This window comes from Pituophis catenifer, unplaced genomic scaffold, assembly GCF_029215685.1.
Source record: "Pituophis catenifer annectens isolate HBS135680 unplaced genomic scaffold, rPitCat1.0.hap2 SCAF_2, whole genome shotgun sequence".
NCBI lineage: Eukaryota > Metazoa > Chordata > Lepidosauria > Squamata > Colubridae > Pituophis > Pituophis catenifer.
In genome coordinates, this window is record NW_027256882.1 from 30578443 (window position 1) to 30603764 (window position 25322).

General features: G+C 43.4%; 1 protein-coding gene across 1 annotated transcript in view; it reads left to right on the forward strand.

Moving 5' to 3' along the window:
* The window catches only part of LOC139310062 (uncharacterized), a 67967-nt gene that overhangs the window by 13568 nt on the left and 29077 nt on the right, over positions 1–25322 (forward strand). Inside the window, exons 5-9 of the mRNA XM_070934227.1 lie at positions 3916–3973; positions 5192–5218; positions 9364–10062; positions 13022–13151; positions 14768–16062. Coding sequence (XP_070790328.1) covers positions 3916–3973; positions 5192–5218; positions 9364–10062; positions 13022–13151; positions 14768–16062 — 2209 coding nt within the window. The remainder of the gene's footprint in view (positions 1–3915; positions 3974–5191; positions 5219–9363; positions 10063–13021; positions 13152–14767; positions 16063–25322) is intronic.

A 25322-nucleotide genomic window follows, 5' to 3' on the forward strand; every position in this document is an offset into this window, starting at 1 on the left:
AAGGGGGAACGGGGCTTCCAACAAAATGCTGCTTTCATCAATCTGGCTTAAGTTGCCCCTGGAAGCTCTACTGGCAGTTGGGCAAAGATGGAAACACTTAAAGCTTGATTTAGACTTGCCTGCAACTGAACGTAGGCATTGGTGGATACCTATGCTGCTAAGGGATTAGTGGGTAAGCATAGGTTGCAGATGGGTCAACCCATACAGCTCCCAAATCTCAGCTATCTGTTGGTGGAGATGGCCTGTCTTGCATGCTGATTGGTTGATCCAACTTCCTGTTGGGAGGCAAGCAGAAGGCAAGGCACATTTGCTCCCTAACTAGAGTGTTAATTAACATTTGCAGAATTATAGATGCAACAGCTATGCAACCATCTCTGAACGGCAGACGCATATGTTCCCTAATAGATAGTGACGCAGGAGTCTAAACCGGGCTTAAGTCTGATACAAATCACTGTATACGCATAGATATTGGTGCCTTTTTCAGTGCCATAGAGGAAAACATTAGTTTGAAATTGTGCCAGCAGTTCCCCAAGATTGATAAATCTGTCAGACTGGTAATCTCTCAGGAGAACACCATATCCTTGTCTGAAATTTTGCAACATCTCATACAGGAACGCAAAACTCTCACCAATGTTGGTGCTCACGTGAACCATAGGCAATTTTTCAAGTTTAATTTTTTTTTGGTTAACATTTTTATTGAGTTATAAAATATAATAAGATACAGAATACAAAAGTAAATCGGGAAATGGTGTGGGGGAGGAGGGGGAAGAGAAGTGAGGAAGGATGTGGGGGGGGGAAGAAAAAGAAGCATTGACTTCCAACTCTCTCTGCTGCAGTAAAATAAGGCATTAACATCAAATCACAACTTTTTGTTTTTTCATAATAAGATGAGCAAGCCATTTCTATAAAATCTATCCATTCTACTCGGTAAAACCCAAAATCAAAGTTTCGTTCTTTTCCACCTCAAGCACAAAGATAGAAGCAGTCTCCATGTGGAAACAAAAGTACTTAGGTTCTTTTCTTTAATCAAAATAGTCAATTTTGTCATTTCAGCCAACTCCATCAACTTCTGCAACCATTCATCCATGGTAGGAATCGAAGTGTCCTTCTATTTTTGTGCATACAATAAATAGTCTTGTTGCTGTCAACATATATAATAACAAAGTTCCAAATCATTTTTCAAGTGTAATGTAATGTGGGTGTTCTAAGGATGACATCCGGTGGTTTTACCCTCAGGTTGGATCATCCCAAAGGTGCTTTTTTTCCCGAAAGGCAACTAGACTGTCACGAGTGTTTCCAGGATTGCTGTGGCTACCTGCCTACTCACAAACAGTATGGTTTCAATCAAGCCATCTCCTGTTGGCAATTACCTGCAAGCCTTCCCCGCCCTAGTTAATTGCAGGTTAACTCCCCATATAAGCAAGGACCTTTTTGCTTGCTACTCGGGCCTAGACTCCTGGTTTAGGCCTAAATGCACAGCTCCTGCAAGAAGCTCAGTGCAACGCCGCAGATGGGAGAAGAATGCAGATAAGAACTCCAGATGCCGTTGCAGAGAAACTCCCACGGATGCTTGCCTTTTGCTGTTTTGTAGCATGCAAGCTATCATTGGGACTGCTGTTGCTGGACCTTTTTCCTCCCACAAGCTTCAAGCAATGTTTGCTGTTTGAACCGTTTTTACTTCAGGTGACTTTTAGCTGTGAAGTTTGTGCTGCCCCCACTTGGATTGCCTTGATGATGTATCGACGCCGAAGCTGCTTACCTTCATGCTAGCTTTATTCTCTTGTGAACTGTTTCGGTATTGTGGAGAGGGATCTAGGGAGATAGCCTTGCTTCACATACCCAGATAAGACTTTGTTTTTAATGTGCTTTCTTAAAGACATAGTGCTTTTTAAATGTTTTAAAGTAAATTATATTTTTACACAAGACGCCTCTGTCAGAATTATTTCAGTCTCAGTGTGTTTACTCATGAGCTGGTTCACGGTCCGGGGTACCCCTCAACCCCATTTCATAACATAGACTTTCTTGGTTTTTCTTTGAAAAAGTTTCGCTTCTCATCCCAGAAGCTTCTTCAGTTCAGTTCTTCAGACGCTTCTTGGATGAGAAGTAAAACGGTTTCAAGGAAAAAAACAAAAACAAGAAAGTTGCCTTTTTGAAAAGCACTTTTGGGACAACCATGACCAGGATGATTGAGAATCTCCACAGACCTCAGGTTGCGTATTGCCAAGTTGTGCTGTAGACTGAATCTATGGATCAGGAGCCACAAAGGCCATTATAGATAGTCACGCTTACTGACAGGAACTGGATCCGAGGACTCTGTGGCTAAACAGCAGGGTTATAAGGCATGTCAAATGCTGATTTGGTGATTTACTGAGAAGCATTTTGCCACATGAGCAATGGTATAAATCATAAGCAATATAAATTGATATTGGGAAACTCCAGAAGCGACCTTCTCTCCGAAGTGCCATTTTTCTACCAATTATCTCTCTCTTTTTTTTTCCTTCTTGTTTTTCAGACCAATCATTTAATTCTGAAGGAAGACCTTTACGAATTTACGTCTTCAGTAGGAACAGAGTGTCGATGTTACAGCAGAATGTCAGAAAGGGAAATACGGAGGAAATGTGCTGTAAAACACATTTTACTTGAGTTGAGGAATGAATTCTCCACCTCTCCACCAAAACCTAGCCCTGGTCCTCAGTCCCACACTTCCAACCTTTTTTGCTAAGAATTATAATCAGTTGGGTGAACTGTTGTATGTTTCTGTTTATGACTCTTGATTTTTTTTTTCCCATATGGAGGAAATTGTACAACATCAGCAATTGAGATCATCCATCAATTTGATTTGGGTTTTTGTGTCTTCCTGAAATTAAAACATCCCACGCTCGCTATCCCTCCCTTTTTCCCATCCAAATAATTTTGAGGGGTGATGGTGAATTTTTACCATTTTGCTACTGCCAAGAGAGAGCAATGTCTAAATGAATTAAAAGAGGGCTATAAACACCTTTAAAATTAGATGCCTCAGAAGTGACAGAGAGATCAGGGCAGATGCCTTCAAAATATTATTCCAAAAATATTTAAAAACAAATCTTTACAGCTATCTTTTCCCAGGAGAATTCAGATCAAAATTGACCCTTTCCAGTCCTGCTTAACACAAAGCGACACACAGGTAGAATTTAAAAGATTGCTTAATAGATAATTTTATTTGTATCAAAAACCAAAGACATGGAAGTCAAGTCATGCCAGGAAGCCACAAGTGATTCACGGATCAGGATAAGCGTGTGGAGGGGGTTTCTTTTATCTTTTCCAGATGCAAGATTGCACACTATTACAATCTTATTATTATTCCACTCCGGGCCTTTTTATATGATGCATTAATTATCCTTCACCTTGAAACTGTATCATTGCACTACTCTAACACTCACTTGCACCCCAAAATTTCCCTCACCCCAGAAACCCCCTTCCGCCATCGCAGTGCAAAAGCATAGAATAAACCCCCGGACAGACCCATCCATACAAATTTCAGCACCTATTTCCCGGTATGCGGGGCCTCTCTAGGAAAGCCAGCTCTGTAGATTTAATTCTTTTCATTATCTCAATGTTTCCCAACTTGGGCAACTCTCGCTGGTGGGATCTCGCTGAGAATTCTGGGAATTGTAGTTCCACATCTGGTTGTCTAGATTGAGAACATTATTTTATGGAGATATGTTCTTTCAGAGACGCTTACCAACTTTTCAGCTAGCTCTCACCTTTAAAGCAGCTTTATGTCAAATTCAGTGCTTATTAAACTTGACAAATTTTAGAGGTGTAAACTTCAAGTCCCAGAAATTCCTCAGCCAAGAGTAACGGAGTCCACGCATCTCAAAATTACCAAGGCTGTAAAACATTTCTCTCTAGAAAGTAATTGCAAAATATTCTTAGAATAGTAGAGCTGGAAGTTGAGCAGCCCCCTGCTGAAGCAGAAGCTATACCATTTCAAGTAAGTAGCTGTCTAGTCTCTTCTTAAAAACCTTCAATGATGGAGCACAATCTCTGAAGGCAAGCTGCTCCACTGGTTAATTATCCCAACTATTAGGAAATTTCTCCTTAATTCGGTTGCTTCTCTCTTTTATTATCATAGTTTCCAACCATTATTTCTTGTCTTGTTCAATTGTAGTACTAATAGCAATAAACAAGAGCAACAACAATTAAAATATGGAAGTAATTTTAATTGTATGTTCGAGATAAGGGATCCAGTATCTTTCATTTTATCTCAACCTAATTTTTGCAAACTTTTGCAAACTTCTGACAAGCAAAATCAATGGGGAATCCAGATTCACTTAACAACCATGTTACTAACTTAACAAATACAGTGATTCACTAACAACTGTGGCAAGGAAAGTCGCAGAATGGGGCAAACTCACTTAAGAAATATTTTACTTAGCAACATAAATCTTGGGCTCAATTGTGGTCGTAATCTGATTTACAGTTACATTTAGTTAACCTTCAAAACAGTTAATACTGTATGATTATTCTCTGGTTATCCTCCCCCTGATCATATTAAATCTGGGGGTTGAAGTCCACATGTCTAAAAGTGGCCAAGATTGAGAAACACTGACCTAAACAAATAAACTATGCTAATACTAGTCAAAAAAATGTGTCCTTCCCTATTGAAATGTGTGGTCTGGCTTTTAACACACCTCCCTGAACTTGCAAAGTCACACGTGTCCTCTGTTCCATGTGAGTCGCACATACTGAGTTCTCACAACCGCTCAGGAGACCAGAAAAGTACAACTGGAAAGGGCAAGGTGAGTCTATTTTAACCTTTATTTTATTTATTGTATTCATCCATTCTTCACAGCTTAGCATCTTTCCTGAGACCTGCTGATTTGTCCAGATAATGCTTCAAAACCACGAATAAACTCCAGGCGACACACTAATTCCTAACAGTTAGAACAATTAATCAGTGGAACAACTTGCCTCCAGAAGTTATGGGTGTTCCATCACTGGAGGCTTTTAAGAAGAGACTGGACAACCATTTGTCTGAAATGGTATAGAGTTGCGATAGTGACGAATATCTGTAGCTCGGATGTAGGATGAGGGTGAAGGTTTGTTCTCCAAGCTTGTGGGTTGCCTTCCGAATGTTTCGTTAACAGGCTGGATAACATCTTCAGTGGAATTTAGGGAATGTCATGGTTGATGTTCTTCTGTTTATCAGGGCTTCGCGATGAGAGGATTATGTCAGGTAAGGCTCTTGTGATGTGTCTTGTCAGTGGTCAATTGTGGGTCATTTCAGGTGAGGGTCTTGTGATGGGGAGATCACATCAGGTGAAAGTCATTGGGAGGTGAAGTGCTAGTTGGGGGGGGTTGGGGGCTGGTTGAAGGTTGATGCAAGATCCATCACTAAACCCTCACCTGACATGACCCTCCCATCACAAGACTTACTGTTTTTTTCAGAAAAATGGGCCAAAAAAAGCCTCGAAAACGGGTGAAAAAAAGCCCCCAAAACAGGCCGAAAAAGGCCTCGAAAATGGGCTGAAAAAAGTCCCAGAAACAGGCCAAAAAAAGACTGTAAAAGGCCCGAAAAAAGGCAGGTCAGAAACTTTTTTTGTTCTTTTCCTCTTCTAAATTTAGGTGTATCTTATAGTCTGAAAATACGGTAATTTAATTCCAGCAACTTGCTTAACAAATTGTGGCCAAAAAAAGTCATAAAATGGGGCAAAACTCACTTAACAAATGTCTCACTTGGCAACCTCAATTCTGGGCTCCACTGTGATCATACATGGAGGACTACCTATATTTCTCACCCTTGCCAACATTAAGATGCGTGGATTCCAACTTCAACTTGAGTTGAAATCCGGATATCTCAGAAGTTTGCCAAGTTGGAAAAACAATTTAAGTGGGTATCCAAGGCTTCGAAGAGTTTTTGGCCCCGGCAGTGAGTTCAAAATACAGGTAAGTCCCCCACTTACGACAGTTCATTCACTGACTGCTCAAAGTTACAACGGCACTGACAAATGTGACTTAATGTTAAGTGAATCTGGCTTCCCCAGGGACTTTGCTTGTCGGTCACAAGTCCCATTTTTCCCCACACCTTGTTAACTTTGAACAGTCGCTAAATGAAGTGTTGTTAAGTCGAGGGCTACCTTGTATCAACTGCAGTGATCCACCAAAGGCGCTGGGCCAAGAAAGCTGGTAAAATGAGGCCAAACTCACTTAACAACAGAAATTTGGGGCTCAATTTTGCGATCGGAAAGTCGAGGACTCCCTGCACCCAAAGATGCGTCCGTGGGGAGGTGAGGGGGCCACATTGTTGCCTTTACACACATACACATACACACACACACACACACACAAACACAGAAGGAACCTTTGCCCCCCCCCCCTCTCCACCCGCGCCCCCACCCCGCCTTCCGTGAGGCTGGCGATTTCGCGCCAAGGGGAAAAGGACGCTTAAAAGTCCCCCCAGATCTTCTGCCGCGCATCTTCCCGACGGCGCCGCAATGGTTAAACGGGCCAGCGAGCTCCGTCGCTTAGAGAGACAGGAAACGTGGAGCAAACGGGGGAGGAGGGGGGGGCGGCCGGCCCCGGGATCGCTGCACTTTCCTGTCCCACCGTGCCGGGGGTCGGGCACCGGCCGTGGGAAAGAAAGGGGAAAGCGGAGGATCGCTGAGCTCCGGTGCGTGGAAGGTGCTCCGAGCGCAAATTGCAAGAGGCGATGGGGCGGGGGAGGGGGGGAAACAATTGCGCGTTGGGGGCGATCGCTTGCAAACGGGGGGGGGGGCTTTCGTGCCTTTTTTTAGCCCACGCATCCCCCCCCTCCCCACTTGGAGGGGCTTTGGCTTTCTTTTACTAAAGCTGCCCCATCCTGTTGCAAAGATCGAGGCTGACACACACACACACACACACCCCAAAAAAAAAAACTTGCTAGTGGGCTTTGCTTTGGGGCACGAATTGGGCGGGAAGGCGTGAGACCGAAGGAACCCTTGATTAAGGAGGGTGGGTTTTTGAAAGCTCTTTGGTGAGCTAAGAATAGGGCAATGGTTTGGGTGAGCTTTAAGGCATCCTTTGTTGGCCAGATTCAGTTTGTTTCCGATCCGGATAGAGTTGGAAGGGACCTTTGGAGGTCTTCTAGTCCAACCCCATTGCTCAAGCAGAAGCAGATTCCCCCCACACACACACACACACACGCTTGTCTAGAGAAAATGACCAAGAGGGGATACCATAGCATTCCAGTATTTGAGAAGCTGCCACAAAGAGGAAGGGGGTCTTATTTATTTTCCAAAGCACCAGAGGGCAGGACAAGAAACAATGGATGGAAACTAATCAAGGAGAGAAGCAACCTGGAATGAAGGAGAAACTTCCTAACAGTGAGGGCAATCGACCAAGTGGAATAGTTTGCCTTCAGAAGTTGTGAGTCACCGGACACTTTATTTGTTTCAAATGTTTGAAAATTGTTTGAGCAGGGGGCTGGACTAGAAGACCTCCAAGGTCCCTTCCCACTCTATTCTGATTCTGATTCATTTCTGAGAAGTGGTCGTCCAGTCTCTTCTCAAAAACTTCCAGTGATAAAGCAACCCATAACTTCTGAAGGCAAGCTCTTCCACTGGTTCATTGGTCTCACTGTTAGGAAGTTTCTCCTTAATTCCAAGTTGCTTCTGATCAGGATGGATAAAAATCAATGATTTTTTTTAAAAAATCAAAAAAAATCAGATTTTTTTTATTTAAATCGATTTTTTTGATTTAAATCGGATTTTTTTTATTTTTATCGAATTTATTTTAATAAAAAACTTTTGGGGTAAAAATCTATTGTAAGATAGTTTTCTATTTAAGATACATAAATGGGCCAAACTATGTTATAATAATAATTTTAATTAGTAATTTTATGATGTTTGTGTATCTATATTTTTCTTCACTGTACACCGCCTTGAGTCCTACGGGAGAAAGGCGGTATAGAAATATAATAAATAAATAAATAAATAAATAAATAAATTAGTTTATTCAGCATGAAATGGCGCTTAGTTATGTAGCATGAGGCTGTATATTCTGCAACACTGGGACTATCGGTGAGTCAACAGTGGGTCAAAGGAGTAGCAGAGATGACAGTTGCTCTTTAAAAATTATGATTTAAATCAAATTGATTTAAATCAAGCCTTTTTACTAGTGATTTAAATCATGATTTAAATTGTGATTTAAATCAACTGGATTAAATCAAATCCACCCTGCTTCTGATTTATATCCCATCTTTCATGCAGGAGCTTAAAGCCATTAATATCCCTTATATCCTCCTTCCTATTTTTCCCCACAACAGTTCTGTGAAGTAGGTTGTATTGAGAGAGAGGGACTGGCTCAGAGAGCTTCTGTGGTGGGTGGGGGAACTAGAACCTGAATCTCCCTACACCAATTCAGCACTACATAATACACCTTTCTGGTGATGGAGAGAAAGGGAGGGAGAGGGGTATTGTGTATATAGGTACTCCTTGACTTACAACCATTCATTTAGTGACTGTTACAACCGTACTAAAAAAAAGTGACTTTTGACTGTTTTTGCACACTTAACGACCGTTGCCGTCACGAGCTCAAAATCCAGTTGCTTGGCAATTGGCTCATATTTATTTATTTTTATTTTTATTTTTATTAGATTTATATACCACCCTACTCCCGCAGGACTCAGGGCGGTGAACAGCCAGATAAAACACATAAATTACAAAATTTAAAAACAGTATAAAATCTGATTAAAAAATTTGGCCCGTGACAATTTAAATAGCCCTAATATTTTTAAGACAAATTTAAAATTCATCATTTGAATTAAAAAGGGGGAAAAAAAAGTTAGGCTAGGCTGGCCTGTTGAAATAGGAAAGTCTTGAGAGCGCGGCGAAAGGTGCGTAGATCCGGGATCCTCCATATCTCCGGGGGGAGCTCGTTCCAGATAGCAGGTGCTCCCACAGAGAAGACTCTCCCCCTAGGGGCCGCCAGTCGACACTGTTTGGCCAACGGCACCCGGAGGAGCCCGTCTCTATGACAGCGTACTGGCCGGTGGGAGGCTATTGGTGGCAGCAGGCAGTCCCGTAAATAACCGGGATATTTATATCCCGGTTATTTATTTATGACGGTTGTAATGTCCCAGGGTTCCGTGATCACCCTTTGCGACCTTCTGACAAACAAAGTCAATGGGGAAACCAGTTTCACTTAACAACCTTGTGTTGTTACGTTAGTAACAACTATAGTGATTCACTTAACAACCATGGCATTGTAAAATGGGGCAAAATTCACTTTAACAACTATCCTGCTTAGCTATGGAAATTTTGGGCTCCATTGTGGTCGTAAGTTGAGGACCACCTATATGTGTTTTATTTTGAACTGATGAAGATTGGATTTCTTTTCCGGCAGGCAAGGGTAGAAATGGAGAATCAGGGACCGGTACGAAAAGTTCAAAGAGGACGGAAAAATTCTCATCCCGTTCAGCTGGGAGCCATCCAAGACTTCTCGGTTGGACTAGATTCCCGGTTTATTAAGCAGGAGCCAGAAGAAAATCTCCAGCAGCCTTGGGACGTCCAGCGGCAGGATTTCCTGAAGGCAATGCAACCCTCTCGTTCCGGGCAGAAGTGCACTCAGCTACCCAGTCCTGCCCGGTCTGCGGAGAATTCCCGATCCTCATTTAAAGAAACTGCTGATTTGAGTCAGAGGCCAGGGAGAAACAGCCTAACCCGGCTTCTGCCAGGCCCCATTGAAGATTGCCGAGACTTCATTTCCTCAGTCAGAGTGAAGGAAGAAATTTTGGATGTGGAAGAAACCTTTGCCTCCGATACCAAGCGCCAGAGGTTCAGGCAGTTCTGCTACCTGGAGGCCGAAGGGCCCAAGGAGAGCTTTTTCCAGCTGCAGGAACTCTGCTGGCAGTGGTTGAAGCCCGAGAGACGCACCAAGAAGCAGATTCTGGACCTGTTAGTCCTGGAGCAGTTCCTGGCCATTTTGCCCCCAGAGATGCAAGGCTGGGTCAAGGAGGAAAAGCCAGGGAGCTGTGCCCAGACGGTGGCCCTGGCAGAGGATTACTTTCTGAGGGTGCAGCAGGCTGATGGACTGCAAGAGAAGGTAAGCACGGCCCTCCTCCTCACCCGAAGGCAGTTAGAGATCGAACTGACAGCAATGTAAACTCTGCGATCGGCATTGAATGTTGCTAGATCTGTTTCTTTACCATTAGTCCTTGCTTTTTCTGCCTAAAAGGAAATTGCCTTGAATTGTCTGGGGCTCGTTTCAAATGTTATCAATAAAGGAGAATATTTTTAGCTCAGGGTTGAAACGAGGGGTCCTTGGTCAGGGGTGAAATCTACTTACCTTCCCTACAAGTTCAAAAGTGCGCGCTCCGTGAGTGCGCCTGGACCCTATGGTCAAAAACAGATTACTTCCTGGTTAAAACCAGGAAGTAACGACGTCCGGGTAGGTGGGTGGAGCCTTGTGCTGTTGCCGCTACCGGTTTCACCAAACCGGTCCAAACCGGTAGCATTTCACCCCCGTCCTTGGTGTTCTCTGAGCTTGCTTGTTCTCTTGTAGATGTTTCATTACTCAAATTAGGTAACATCACCACTGACAGGGCAAAACACCAGAATATAAATTGAGAATAAACCCCACTTCTAACCAGCACTCATGATGTTACCTAGTTTGGGGAGAAATCTGGGAAGAAGTACCGTATTTTTTGGACTATAAGACGCACCGATGTATAAGACGCACCAAGATTTCGAAGCGGTAAGAAAGAAAAAAAAAAGTTTTTGCCCTCCCTGGCCCCCTGGAGCACTCTGCAGGCCTCCCAAAGCCTCTGTGCTCCCCGTTTTTGTGAAAAATGGGCCTGTTTTTCACCAAAACGGGGGTGATTTTGCCCTCCCCAGCCCACAGGACACTCTGCAGGCCTCCCAAACCTTCTGTACGCCCTATTTTGGTGAAAAATGGGCCTGTTTTTCGCAAAAACGGGACACACAGGGAGGGGCTTCAGGAGGCCAAAAATGGCTGTATTCGGTGTATAAGTCGCACCAACATTTCCACCCTCTTTTAGGGAGGGGAAAAGTGCTTCTTATACTCCAAAAAGTACGGTATTTCAAATCACTGAAAGAGATTCTCCTATACAGATAGTCCTCCACTTAACAACAGTTCATTTAGAGATCCTTTGAAGTTAGAATGGCACAGAAAAAAGTGATCTACGGCCTTTGGTCACACTTACGACCATTGCAGCATCCCCATGGTCACATGATCAAAATTTGGGGACTTGGTAACTGGCTTGTGTTTATGACGATTGCCATGTACCCGGGGGTCACGCAATCCCCTTTTGCAATCCCCTTCTGACAAGAAAAGTCAATGGGGAAGCCATATTCACTTTACTAACATAACAAGTGCAGGCATTCACTTAACAACTGTGGCAAGAAAGGTCGTAAAATGGAGCATAGCGACTGTCTCGCTTAGCAACAGGACTCTTGGTCTCAATTGTGGTCGTAAATCGAGGACCGCCTGTAAATGAGGGTGGGAAAGTCCTGTGATATTTGCCAAGATTGACAAGCCTTACGAATGCCTCACTGAAACCTATAAAATTCTTGCTTATTTGGTCTTTCCCAACTGTGCAGGCTTGGGAAATCCTTTCCTTTCCCAAGTCTTTTTTGGTTGTTGTTGTTGTTTTTTTACTTTAGCTCTTTATAACCTGGATTTTCTGGTGGTGTACTGCCCAAGTATGAATTATAGTTTTTGGAGTTCAGAAGAATCAGCTGCTTTATTGTCCACAATAGACCTAAATATCTTGGACAAAGCAAATATATACTATATATTTTTGTGTGTGTATGTACATAAACATACATACATACACACACACACACATGCAAACAAAAACACACACAACACACACACATATATATATGTTTTTCTATCAAGACACCTGGTCTACCCCAGCATGTGGGAGGGAGCATACTGCATCCCTTTTGCCTTTCAGCTCCAATCCAGGAGTCCTCAAGCAGTCGCATTCACTCGAACTATACTAAAAATATGAGTTCCAGGTGTAGCTATAAAAGAAGAGACAGACATCGTGATCTCTGGAACTTAAAATATATTATCCACTTAGCTTTCGTTAGCCTCTGCTAACATCGAGTGTAAAAACTACCATTGAAGAGATATTCGCCTTTATGCATCATTGATCAATCATTGATCAATTGATCATCATTGATCAATCACGCGTGCAATGGCCAAATTGATCAATGATGCATAAAGGAAGGAATAATGGATGGAAACTGAACAAGGAGAGAATCAACCTGGAAATAAGGAGAAATTTTATGACAGTGAGAACAATCACTAAACGGAACATCTTGCCTTCGGAAATTGTAGGAGCTTCATCACTGGAGGCTTTCAAGAAGAGATTGGACTGCCATCTGTCAGAAATGGCGTGGGGTCTCCTGCTTGGGCAGGGGGTTGGACTAGATGACCTACAATGTCCCTTCCAACTCTTTTAATCTATTAATATAAATCGTAGCACATGCAAAGGGGTTGGACTTCAGCTATGGGTATGTAAGAGTACAGACTGAAACATTTTAGTTCCATTTTAGGAATATTCTAAGAGTCGTGGTGGCGCAGTGGTTAGAATGCAGTATTGCAGGCTAATTCTACTGACTGCCGGCTGCCAGCAGTTTGGCAGTTCAATTCCTACCAGTTCAAAGTTGATTCAGCCTTCCGTCCTTCCTAGGTCGGTAAAATGAGGAGCCAGATTGTTAGGGGCAAGATGAGCTTAGAGAGGGCTGTAAAACATTGTGAAGCGGTATATAAGTCTAAGTGTTATTATATTTACCCTATCTGCTGTTTCATTGATTCTTAAGCTTTTTACAGACGGATCTCCCTCGGAAGTGAATAAGATTCTCAGGAAGATCAGCAGGATTAATTCAAGGTCTTTAGGGAACGTAGATTCTGTGGTTTGTAAATCATGGCTTTTCTAGAGGTAAAGTCAGCCAGACATGATCAAAACAAACTATAGCTCAGAGGAGCCTGTGAAAATTATGCTTGCATTAAAACTTTGTTTCTGTTGCAGGTTTCCTGTCTGGGGGAAGAGGTTACTGTTATTAATTCTTCTAACTCAGAGCAGGTTCCGTCTGAAGCAGTGAATAGCCATCTCTCTGCAGAGGCCGAGGAAGAGAGCGATGAAGATGCCAGTTATTTAGGTAAGAGATAATGGGTTGTCTTTCCATTTTCACTCTTTCCAGCCCCAAAGAACATTTGAAAGAAATTACAGGTAGGTCTTGACTTAAAAACATTCGTTTAATGACCGTTTGAAGTTACAACGGCACTGAAAAAAGTGACTTGTGACCGTTTTTTCACAGTTACAACCATTGCAGCATCCCCAGAGTCACATAGGCAAAATTCAGTGCTGGGCAAACTGGCATATATTTATGATGGTTGCAGTGTCTCAGGGTCATGTAATCATCTTTTATGACCACCTTCTTGTGATCGCCGGTGCCCGGCTTGGTAACATAACCAGGTCTTGAGGGCCTTGCAAATGATCAAAAAGAATGGGACCAATCTAACTTCAGGAGAAAGGATGTTCCATAAGGCAGGTGCTACAGCAGAGAAGGCACCCCTCCTTAAGTTTCTAGCTAAGTTATCAAGCTATATTTATTCTAGAATTATAGAATAAACAGCCTGATGTCAGTGTTGTGGTCTGCCAGCAGCCTGCAGAGCTGGCAGCGGAGTCGGACAGTGAGGAGGCTGGGGAGGAACATGGGCCAGTCCTGGAGTCTGGGGAGGGCTCTGTGTTGGAGGCAGAGATGGGACCAGGGCCATCTGGGAGTGATGTGCGGACTCCAGAGCCTCCAGAGTTGGACAGCAGAGAGGCAGAGGTACAAGAGGAGCCTGTTGCTAGTGTGCGCATGTGCAGAGCTGCCAGAAGGCATGAACAGTTAAAACAAAAGGGGTGACTCAGGAGTAAGGCCTGGAGATGATTGGTCCCTCCCATAAGGCTTAAAAGAGGAGCAAAGGCACGTGGGCACTTTGCAGGAAAGCAACATTGTTAATTCTGTTCCCAGTCGGCATCTCTGTTTAATTCTGGAATCCATGTGGCTTTGCCAAGCAGGTCTTTGGCAGAGTGTCAAGGAAGATAAAGGTTGGTGATTATCCCAAAGGACTTCTCCCGAAGGACTTTTTGGAACTAATTGGGACTCAGCTGTGAATGAATGTAATTCACAGCTGTTGCAATAAAAGAGGTTTTTGGGACTACTCGTGTGTTTTAATGACTCAGGAAGCCTAGGTCACAACAGTCAGGCCCCAAAACCAAGAATGACACACGGAGTTACTTCCGTGTAGTTTCTCTATTGTTTTTCACCGACAGACAGACCGTTGCCAGATTAAAGCAACTATCAGCATAACTAGATATAACCTGTGAACTGCTAGAGAGCGACCGTCTTAGCCCTCTTCCTGCCTACCAGACATTCCGAGGTCTGCCGCCTGTGGGCAGCACCCCTCCCTCCTGGGACTCCAGACCACATTCCACCACATCAAATTATGTCAGCCCTACTAGATAGAACAGACTAGGAAATCAATGCCACAGCAAGACTAAGACTAAATGTATTGAGATTGGCTATAATAACAGCCTCCTGAAAGTTTGATTATGCTGTACATAATCCCCACTCTTATATACCTGCGAATTAGAGAGGTGTCTAAGCAGCTTTTGAATGTTATCTGGACTTTAAAAGATGTTTTAGCTCCCTTTGCTTAGGTAACTGCTGTTGCATTTCTCCATCAAGGTCATTTTTTGTCACGATTCTCCTATTTGTACCTTCAGGCAATGACCAAGGTTATGAAAACGAAGAGGAGACCTTCCCCTTTGAAAGGCACACACAAGTAGGCATCAGTGGAGTGTCCTTGGCAAGACTCAATGGGAAGTTATATCAGGTCTGTGGACTGGAAGAGATGGCCGGAAGTGAACCTCGTCAAGAAATCCACCAGGAAAACCAATCAGGGATCCCAGCTTTTTTTCACAAAGAAAGCTTACGAGAAAACACCTTCCCGCCGGGACGCCAGAAAGGAAAGAGAAAGAATACAGGTCCCCCCAGTTGGGGGACAATTCTGAACCATGGTTTTGAGTTTCCTCCGAGCCGGAAAATGCAGAAACTCTACACATGCACCTACTGCGGGAAGGTCTCTAATAACAGTGCGCATATGATCATCCACGAGAGGACTCACACCGGCGAGAAGCCGTACAAGTGCTCGGCATGTGGGAAATGCTTCAGCACAAATTGCAACCTGATGAAACACACCCGGGTGCACACGGGAGAGAAGCCATACCAGTGTCCCGAGTGCGGCAGGAGCTTCAGCGACAAGGCCTCACTCATCGTGCACGAGAGGACCCACACGGGGGAGAAGCCCTACGAGTGCCCCATGTGTGGGAAAAGCTTCACCTCGAGCTCCAACCTCATCACCCACAAGCGGGTGCACACCGGGGAGAAGCCCTACAAGTGTTCCGAGTGCGGGCAGAGTTTCGTTCACAGGCCGCAGCTGGTTATCCACATTCGGACGCACACCGGAGAAAAGCCGTACGAGTGTCCCGAGTGCGGGAAAAGCTTCAACCAGAAAGCCGATCTCATCATCCACAGGCGCATCCACACCGGGGAGAAGCCGTACGAGTGTCCCGAGTGCGGGAAAAGCTTCATCTCGAGCTCTTACCTGCGGAAGCACGAGCGGCTGCACGCGGGGAAGAAAGCGCCCGCGGGCGAAGAAAGCCACAAGTGCGGCTACTGCAGGAAGAGCTTCATCAGCCGATCCAAGCTCCTCATCCACGAGAGGACTCACACGGGAGAGAAACCCTTCGAGTGTGCCGACTGCGGGAAGAGCTTCAGCACCAGCTCCAATTTGGTCAACCACAAGAGGGTCCACACGGGTGAGAAGCCGTACCAGTGTTCAGATTGTGGGCAGAAATTCAGCACGAACTCAAACCTGGTCAATCACCGGCGGGTTCACACAGGAGAAAAGCCGTACAATTGCGCCGACTGCGGCCAGAATTTTGGTCATAAAGCTTCTCTCCGGAGGCACAAGAGAATCCACTCCAGAGAAGCCACCAGATGCCTGCTTGGAACGGGGGCAAAATGTTAAAACCAAACTTATAGCCACTAGCATAAGGAAAGCTGCCTTATACTACGGTAGAGTCCTGGTCCATTGAGTCAGCATCACTGGGAAGAAACCCTTCATGGACAGGTGTCACTCGCTGTCCTACCTGGAGAGATCTGCTACATGACCAGCCTATCATACGCCTCTGATCTGGGAACCTTCAGCTGCGTTTCCAGATGTTATTAAAAAATTCCTCAGCAGAATGAGCAGCCACAGCGGCATGCAGTCTCATAGCCTGCACTTCTCCTGCACACGCTTACTTCGAGAGAAATTCAGTGGGGCTCTGCCAAGCCCCCAATTTTGTTTCAGGAGTCTCAGAAATCACCCAGGACTCTATTAAGTCCATCAAAGGACTTCGGTATCTTTTTCCAACACTCATGTTTTACTCAAATGGTCCACCAAGAGGTTTGGGTCTCTCCACCGGTCTCTTACACTGAATAGTGACTAGTTAGAATTTATTTTACAATGGAGTTAGGATCTAGATTCCTTCAGGGGTTGGAATTGAGGTGGGGGCTTTGGTAGCTCCTTAGGAAATTTAGAAACCATTGAGAAATATTCCTTAATAAGGAAGCACCACTCAAAATGTGTTAGCAATACTATTGTGGTGGAATGTAGTCTGGAGTCCCAAGAGGGAGGAGCTACTTCCCAGATGGCAAAAAGGGCAGCGGAGCTTGGAATGTCTGGTAGGCAGGAAAAGGGCTAAGCCGGCCCCTCCCTAGGGGTTCAGATAGTCCTCAACTTACAACCATTCATTTAGTGATCGTTCGAAGTTACAATGGCAGCTTATGACAGTTTTTCACTCTTATGACCGTTACAGCATCCCCCTGGTCACGTGATCAAAATTCAGCTGCTTGGCAACTGACTCATACTTATGACAGTTGCAACGTCCCGGCGTCATGTGATCCCCTTTTGTGACCTTCTGACAAGCAAAGTGAATGGGGAAGTCAGATTTCACTTTACAACCGTGGTACTAATTTAACAACACTGGCAAGAAAATTTATATAAAATGAGGCAGAATTCATTTCACAAGTGTCTAGCTCAGCAACGGTAATTTTGGCCTCCATTGTGATTGTACGTTGAGGACTACCTGTATATCTATAGTTATGCAGGTAGTAGCTTTAATCTAGCAAGATTCTGTCCATAGGTGAAAAACAATAAAAAAAATAGAATAGAATAGAATAACAGAGTTGGAAGGGGCCTTGGAGATCTTCTAGGCCAGTGTTTCCCAAACTTGGGAACTTTAAGAAGTGTGGACTTCAACTCCCAGAATTCCCCATCCAGCATGGCTGGCTGTGGGATTTTGGGAGTTGAAGTCCATACATCTTGAAGTTCCCAAGTTTGGGAAACACTGTTCTAGGCCAACCCTCTCTTCAGGCAGGAAACCCTATGTACCATTTCAGATAAATGGTTGTCCAATCTCTTCTTAAAAACTTCCAGTGTTGGAGCATTCACAACTTCTGGAGGCAAGTTGTTCCACTGGTTAATTGTTCTGTCAGGAAATTTCTCCTTAGTTCTGGGTTGCTTCTCTCCTTGATTAGTTTCCATTCATTGTTTCTTGTCCTGCCCTCAGGTGCTTTGGAGAATAGCTTGACTCCCTCTTCTTTGTGGCAATACCGAGATATTGGAAAATTGTTATCATGTCACCCTTACCCCTTCTTTTCATTAAACTAAGCATAGCCAATTCCAGCAAACTACTCAGAATTAACAGCCTGTAGTGTTGGGCCTTGGCATCACTCCCTCCTGTGACTCCAGGCTACATTCCACCAGAAATATATAATGTAGCTGCTTTGGTTAGCCTTGCCTATGTTCGTTTGCGAATCCAAATAAATGTTGTTGTTTAGGTCTTGAACAAAAAACTAGAATGCCATGGGAACATTGGACAGCTTTCTGTAGTCTGGAAACTACACCATTGTATGGTGCTAACAGGTGCAACGATCAGGTTTATAAGTAAAAAAAATGGATCTTTTATACAATGATAGCGTTTGAATAAAAAGAACTCTTTGTTTATACTAGATAATAAAGCTTGCAAGCTAGAGCAATTTCTTTTTGGAACAACAAGGTGAAAATGCAAAGACATGACACAGAACGCCAAAGGGAAGTTAAGAGTGGGAGATTCAGAGGTAACATGCTGATTGAATCAGGATGGGAGAGTCAAGACGGCATTTCTGGGACCTGGGAATTTAATGCAAAAGTGAACACCCCTCCCTGCCCTCCTCCCCAATGTTATAGCGGTGGCCAGAGCACCAAACAAAGTTAGCTTCTGAACATCTTCAATCTGCAAGGATTATGCATCTAAACCTCTCATGTAATCAATCTCATCTAATCCAGGCAGGGACTAACAAGGCTGTTTTAAGGAACAAGGAAAAGACTAAAATTTCTCAAAAAGTATACAATTTTAATAATTGTGTACACCTCCGCGAAGATGGCAAAGAATGTTTTAAATTATTTTGTTAATTATTTTTCCTCCAGGACATGTTAACTCCTGAAAGACAGCTGAACTAGGACCTAAAAGTTTTCTTTTTTTAAAGACAAGACCCTTTGATTTTTTAAATTTTTTTTTAGAAATGAAAGGTAAAGGGTCCCCTTGCACACATGTGCTAGTCATTTCCGATTCTAGGGGGTGGTGCTCATCTCTGTTTCAAAGCCCAAGAGCCAGCGCTGTCCAAAGATGTCTCCATAATCATGTGGCCGGCATGACTAAACGCCAAAAGCACACGGAACGCTGTTACCTTCCCACCAAAGGTGGTCCCTATTTTTTCTACTTGCATTTTATACGTGCTTTCAAACTGCTAGGTTGACAGAAGCTGGGACAAGTAACGGGAGCTCACCCCGTTATGCGGCACTAGGATTTGAACCGCTGAACTGCTGACCTTTCACTCGACAAGCTCAGTGTCTTAGCCAATGAGCCACCACATCCCTTTGAAGAAAACATGTTACAAAAAAAGAATAATCATATACAGATATACATGGATACACAAATACATTAAACAGGTAGTTCTCAATTTAGAACCACAACTGGGCCCAAAATTTCCACTGCTAAGCAAGACAGTAAGTGGATTTTGCCTTAATTTGTGACCTTTCTTGCCACAGTTCTTGAGTGAATCACTGCAGTTAGTAATACGGTTGTGAAGTGAATCTGGCTTCTCCATTGATTTTGCTTGTCAGAAGGTCACAAAAGGTGATCACCGTCATAAATACGAATCAATTGCCAAGCGATCAAATTTTGATCACAGGACCATGGGGATACTGCAACAGTGTGAAAAATAGGTCACTTTTTCCAATGCTCTTGTAACTGAACGGTCATTAAACAAATGGTTATAAGTCAAGGATTACCTGTATAAGGTTCCTTGGTAGACACACACGCACACATCCTGATAGCTGATATTTATTTATTTATTTATTTATTTATTTATTTATTATTAATTTTATTTCTATACCGCCCTTCTCCCGAAGGACTCAGGGCGGTGTACAGCCTAATTAAAAACACAAAGACAGTATTTAAAATTGATTAAAATTATTAAATAGTAGGCCTAATATAAAACCCCGAATTTAAAAACCCAATTTAAAACCAATTAAAATCTTTATATTGATAGCCCACCCTGGCGGAACAACATGGTTTTGAGGGCACAGCGAAATACACGGAGATCAGAGATTTTGCGAATTTCTGGGGGGAGTTCATTCCAAAGGGCAGGGGCTCCCACAGAGAAGGCCCTCCCCCTGGGTGTCGCCAGCCGACATAGTTTGGCTGATGGCACCCTGAGGAGACCCTCTCTGTGGGAGCGGACTGGCCAGTGGGAGGCTACTGGTGGCAGAAGACGGTCTCGAAGGTACCCAGGTCCAATGCCATGGAGCGCTTTAAAGGTGGTAACCAACACCTGATAGTTGATAGTTTAGTTCATCCTCCCAACAAATTTGCAAAGTTGCCCCAAAAGTGCTTTTCCAAAAGGCAACTGCACTTCTTGGTTTTTTTTCCCTTGAAAACGTTTCACTTCTCATCTAAGAAAGCTTCAGTTCTGTCTGAACGGTGGGGGAACTGAAAGGTTATTAAGCTGACAAAAATGAGTTGCTAGAGGAATCATCAACCCAATATCCTATTTCTCATCAATTAATCAAACACATTTGGGAATTCCTCAAACACAACACTTCAGCATCCACTAGCAATAAGGACAAGATTAGAATTTGAGGAACCAAACCTAAAATCCTCAACTTACCCATTCGCAAGGTTGGAAGACTCGGGGCCAGTCCCTCACGCTCTGACCAGCCTACCTCACTGGATGAATGTTGCAATTATAAAATGAAGACCATTGTGTCCGCTGGTTGGAGCTGCTAGGAGACAGATGAAGGACAATGTACTGTAAGGAGTCCCTTGGCTGAGATGGGTGGCCATAGCAATTTATTTTTATTTTTTATTTATTTTAATTTGATTTATATGCCGCCCTTCTCCGAAGACTCAGGGCGGCTTACAATGTGCTCAGCAATAGCCTTCATCCTTTTGTATATTTATACAAAGTCAGCTTATTGCCCCCACAAACTGGGTCCTCATTTCACCTACCTTAGAAAGAATGGAAGGCTGAGTCAACCTTGAGCCTTGGCGAGATTCGAACCCTGCAGTAATTGCAGGCAGCTGGTCTTAAGCAGCTTAATAACAGGGTGCCTTAAACCCTTGTACTACCAAGGCTCTTTTTTGAAGGAATAAATATTTAACAGTGTAATACAACAAAGATCCAGCAGGGGGCATGCTGCCATTGTTAGTTTCACCCACCAATTGTCTAGAATTATACCATATTGTCTCCATTGGTGCCCAATACACCTCAGCGCTCCTTTTCAAATACAGGTAGTCCTCGACGTACGACCGCAATTGAGCCCAACATTTCTGCTGCTAAGTGAGTTGTGCAGTGAATTTTGCCCCATTTTGCAACCTTTCTTGTCACCGTTGTTAAGTGAATCGCTGCAAGTTAGTAACACGGTTGTAGAGTGAATCTGGCTTCCCCATTGATTTTGCTCAACAGAAGGTTGCAAAAAGGGGAAGGGTCACATGACCCCAGGAATACTGCAACCGTCATAAACGTGAGTCAGTTGCCAAGCGTCTGAATTTTGATCACGTGACCGAGGTGATGCTGCAAAGGTAACTGAAAAGTAGTCAAGTCACTTTTTTTGTGCTGTTGTAACTTCGGTCACTAAATGAACTGTTGGTTGTAAATCGAGGACTACCTGTATATATGCTGATAGAATGAGGGTATCAGCACGTGGCTGTAACTTTATTGTTTGTTTTTTATGCATGTGGGCAGAGCTATCTTGTTTTGCCCCATAACAGTGGGTGGGTTGGGCTGAGAGAGAGGGATAAAATTCTAGAATAAAGTAATAAATAATAGATAAAATCTATATTAGAATCAGAATTTGGCATCCAATCTGTCAGCTACCCAGGGCTTCACTGTACTATAATATCAATCCTTAAACTGTGAGGCCCATCGTCATTAAATACTGAAATGCAAAAGAGTCGTAATGCAAAAGGGTTAATTGTGTAAAATAGCTATGGTGGCTTAATCACGTGTTTCCGACAAGTCCCCAGGTCATAAATCACTTTTTCTAGTGATGTTGTAACTTCAAGTGGTCACTAAATGAAGTGTTGTATTTCGAGGACTACCTGTAATGCAGTTAGGATGATCCTTGTCAAAAGGTGCTTCTGAATCCTTTGCCGTTATCACCTGTCCTGGTCTTCCCATATGGCTTCTCCCTTCCCTAGAGATGCTCAGCTTTTTTCAAGCCACCTTCCTTGCCGTATTAGCTCACCTTTCTCAGCCACAACAAAAAAGCAGCGCCCACAGCCTTTGGAGCCCAGCAGTTTCGTTGGTGTGGGAAGAAATATCCATCTGGTCCAGTTCCAAGCTTGGAGAAAGGCACTGGAGACAAAATGGAGGCTGGAGGCTGATTGGAAAGAGGGTCCATTTATTGATGAAGCAGAAGCACTTTTGTGGTTCTACTGCAGCTGACCACATGGAGTTGGGGGTGGGGGTTAAACCTTCTTTGGGCTTTGCACTTGAACTTCCTGTTCCTGTGCAAGAACATGTATTCTATTGGCTGCTGTCAGACTCCCATGGGGCCACGTAGGGGTTATGTAGGGGTCATAGCTGGCTCGATAGGCAAAGTACAAACCCTGGATGTTTGTCTGACCTCCAGAAGTTTCTGAGGATGATGCAATGAAGGGGCTTGTGTTCTGAAAGGGTGTTGGGTAATTCCTATTGTGACTTAATGGCTTTTTCTTGTGTTGGATCTTGGGTGAGGATATTTGCTTATGAATAGAGCTATCTATCTCTTTATCTCTTAAGTACTGACATCTGCTGAGGGCTATTAAGGAAGGTGGGGGCTGCTTTCTCCCTCTAAAAAAAACATGTTTCTCCATTTCTCATCCAGGGAAATATAACATTCTGCCTTTTTAATATTTCTCAAAATATTTCATTCTTCTAGGAGATGGGTGGGTGCTAACATTCTATGCTGGTCATAGCTGCAATCACAGCTGGCCAGAGGTTAGAATTTCCCCATGAAACATTCAATCTCCTTGCAGCACAGGGAAAAGCTGTTGTTAGTTGCAACCAGTCCTTCGGCTGTCAACCGCTCTGTGAAATCTCAGCTCGGTTGATTTAACCCTTGGGAGAGCCGAAGAGGCAAAGAGGACCTTTGTGTGAAGGGTATATGTGAACTGTTTACAGCAGGGGTCTCCAACCTTGGCAGCTTTAAGACTTCTGGACTTCAACTCCCAGAATTCCTGGCTGAGGAACTCTGGGAGTTGAAGTCCACAAGTCTTAAAGTTGCCAAGTTTGGAGACTCCTGGTTTACAGGGATTCACCAATGAGACCCTCGCTTCTCAAGCTGCAGCAGGATGAAGGATGTTGAAAGATGTCCGTGACTGTAGAATAAAGCCAAGTGGTGAGGTCCTCAGTCACAGACACTCTCTGGAAGTCTTGGATCTGCCCATCCTTTTCAATGTGAGCTTGTAGGGAAGTCTGGAAGATGAGCCATGCCAACTGGGCACAGTTGAGAGAGGACTTGGCACAGGGGACTGGAGGCTAAATCATATAAAGAACGGTTGCTGGAATGGGATATATCTTGTTTAATGAAAAGAAGGACTAGGGGTGACATGATAGCAGTCTTCCAATATCTCAGGGGTTGCCACAAAGAAGAGGGAGTCAAGCTATTGTCCAAAGCACCTGAAGGCAGGACAAGAAGCAAGGGATGGAAACTAATCAAGGAAAAAAGCAATCTAGAACTAAGGAAAAAAATTCTGACAGTTAGAACAATAAACCAGTAGAACAACTTTCATCCAGAAGTTGTGAATGCTCCAACACTGGAAGTTTTTAAGAAGAGATTGGATAACCAACCATTTGTCTGAAGTGGTGTAGGGTTTTCTGCCTGAGCAGGGGGTTGGACTAGAAGACCTCCAAGGTCCCTTCCAACTCACCTACTATGTAAGATGGTATTTTACAAATCCAGAAAGTTGGTCATTACACACAATTCCTTGTATGTTCAATCACACTTAGCCAATGAAGAATTCTCTCCTCTCCTCTCCTCTCCTCTCCTCTCCTCTCCTCTCCTTTCCTCTCTTGCATTCCATTGCATTCCAACACAATCTCCTGATTTCTGGCTGGTGTCTTGACTTAACCAAACTCGAGCCTACCTCCTAGGCCTGTCCCAAAGGAAAACAGAACCTCTTTTCCCTTTTAAAAACCAGAACTGGTCCCTGCTTGATTGTAAGGCACCAGACCTGTAATTGTTCGTTGCATTCTGAATTAAGAGTTGTGAGAAACAGCTCTCTTGGTACACTCCTGGGTGATTTGCAGTAGATCCTAAAGGTTTCTGATGATTGAATAAGTTACCCATTGCACAGTGCTTTTTTGGTTTAGTAAACTAAAAGTAAAATAAACTACTTTGGATCAGTTACTTTCTCTTAATATTAGGAAGAAAATCCTAGCAGGATCACTTCTGAAAACCTTGCCAACTTTTTTTGCCAATAAAAATGTGTGGGCTTATCCATGTTACCTGCTAAGCGTCAAGACTGACTTTGGGGGGGTGGGGTTTGATGGAGAAATGCAAATGTTCTTGATGGGCCATATTGGTGCAAAACATCTGCGGACTTGACTGTGTATAAGAGTGCCATTGTGCCCGCTTAGTTTTATGAAAATGAGAAGTTGGGTCTGTCAAAAGAGGCATTAACATATCTTGAATGAGGTATTTAAAAGTACTTTAAAAGTATGCCTGACAAGGGGACAGAGAGTCAACAATGGATGGATGGCCATTAGAAAGAAAGAATGGAGGACTTTTGAATTGCAAAAGCAGAGGACTTAAGGAATTAATAGTTTGAGAGGAATTTTAAAGAATAAACTGATGAAGTGAAAACATAGCAAGGGCTGCCACAGGGTTGGGAGGCTGGGGGACAAAGATTGTTGAACATCCGGTTGATTGTCACTTCCCAGGTCAAAAGCATCATTGCTTTCTTGGTCCCAGTCCAGACAGAGAAGTTAGTAGCTGATCTCTGATGTCACCCATTGGCCCATAAATGGACAGGCGTTTGAAACCCATAAAAAAATTGAGATCTCCCTTCAGTGCTTGGGATGGCTTGCCTGCTTGCTAAGCCACCATTCTTTGTGTATTACAGTACAAATTATGTTAAAGATGGGAATGTAGCATCTCATGGTGACATGGTGATAATTTTTGTATATTTCGTTTTTTCTATGTGTTTCACTTTTCTTCTTTATATTGTAACTGCTATTCTAATAGCAAATCCTTCATAAAAGTTATTGCATTACATTCTTGATTAAATTATCTTTCCATTGATATATAATTTTATGGTACTACTCCCCCCCCAAAAAAGTGGTGTTATTAGTTAGTTTTAGACAATACACTTTCTCCAAAAACGTTTCCACAATTTTGGCCACTACTGTATTGTATTGTCTGATACTTTCTCTACAGTATGATATATAAAGTATGTGGACAATGCAATATAGATCTTTCTTGCCACTGTTGCTAAGTAACGCACTGCAGTTGCTAAGTTAGTAACAGGGTTGTTAAGTGAATCCGGCTTCCCTATTGACTTTGCTTCTCAGGTCACAGAACGGGATCACTTGATCTTGGGCCACTGCAACCGTCATAACACGAGTCAATTACCAAACTCCGAATTTTGATCACGTGACCATAGGAATGCTACAACGGTCATAAACGTGAAAAACAGTCATAACCCA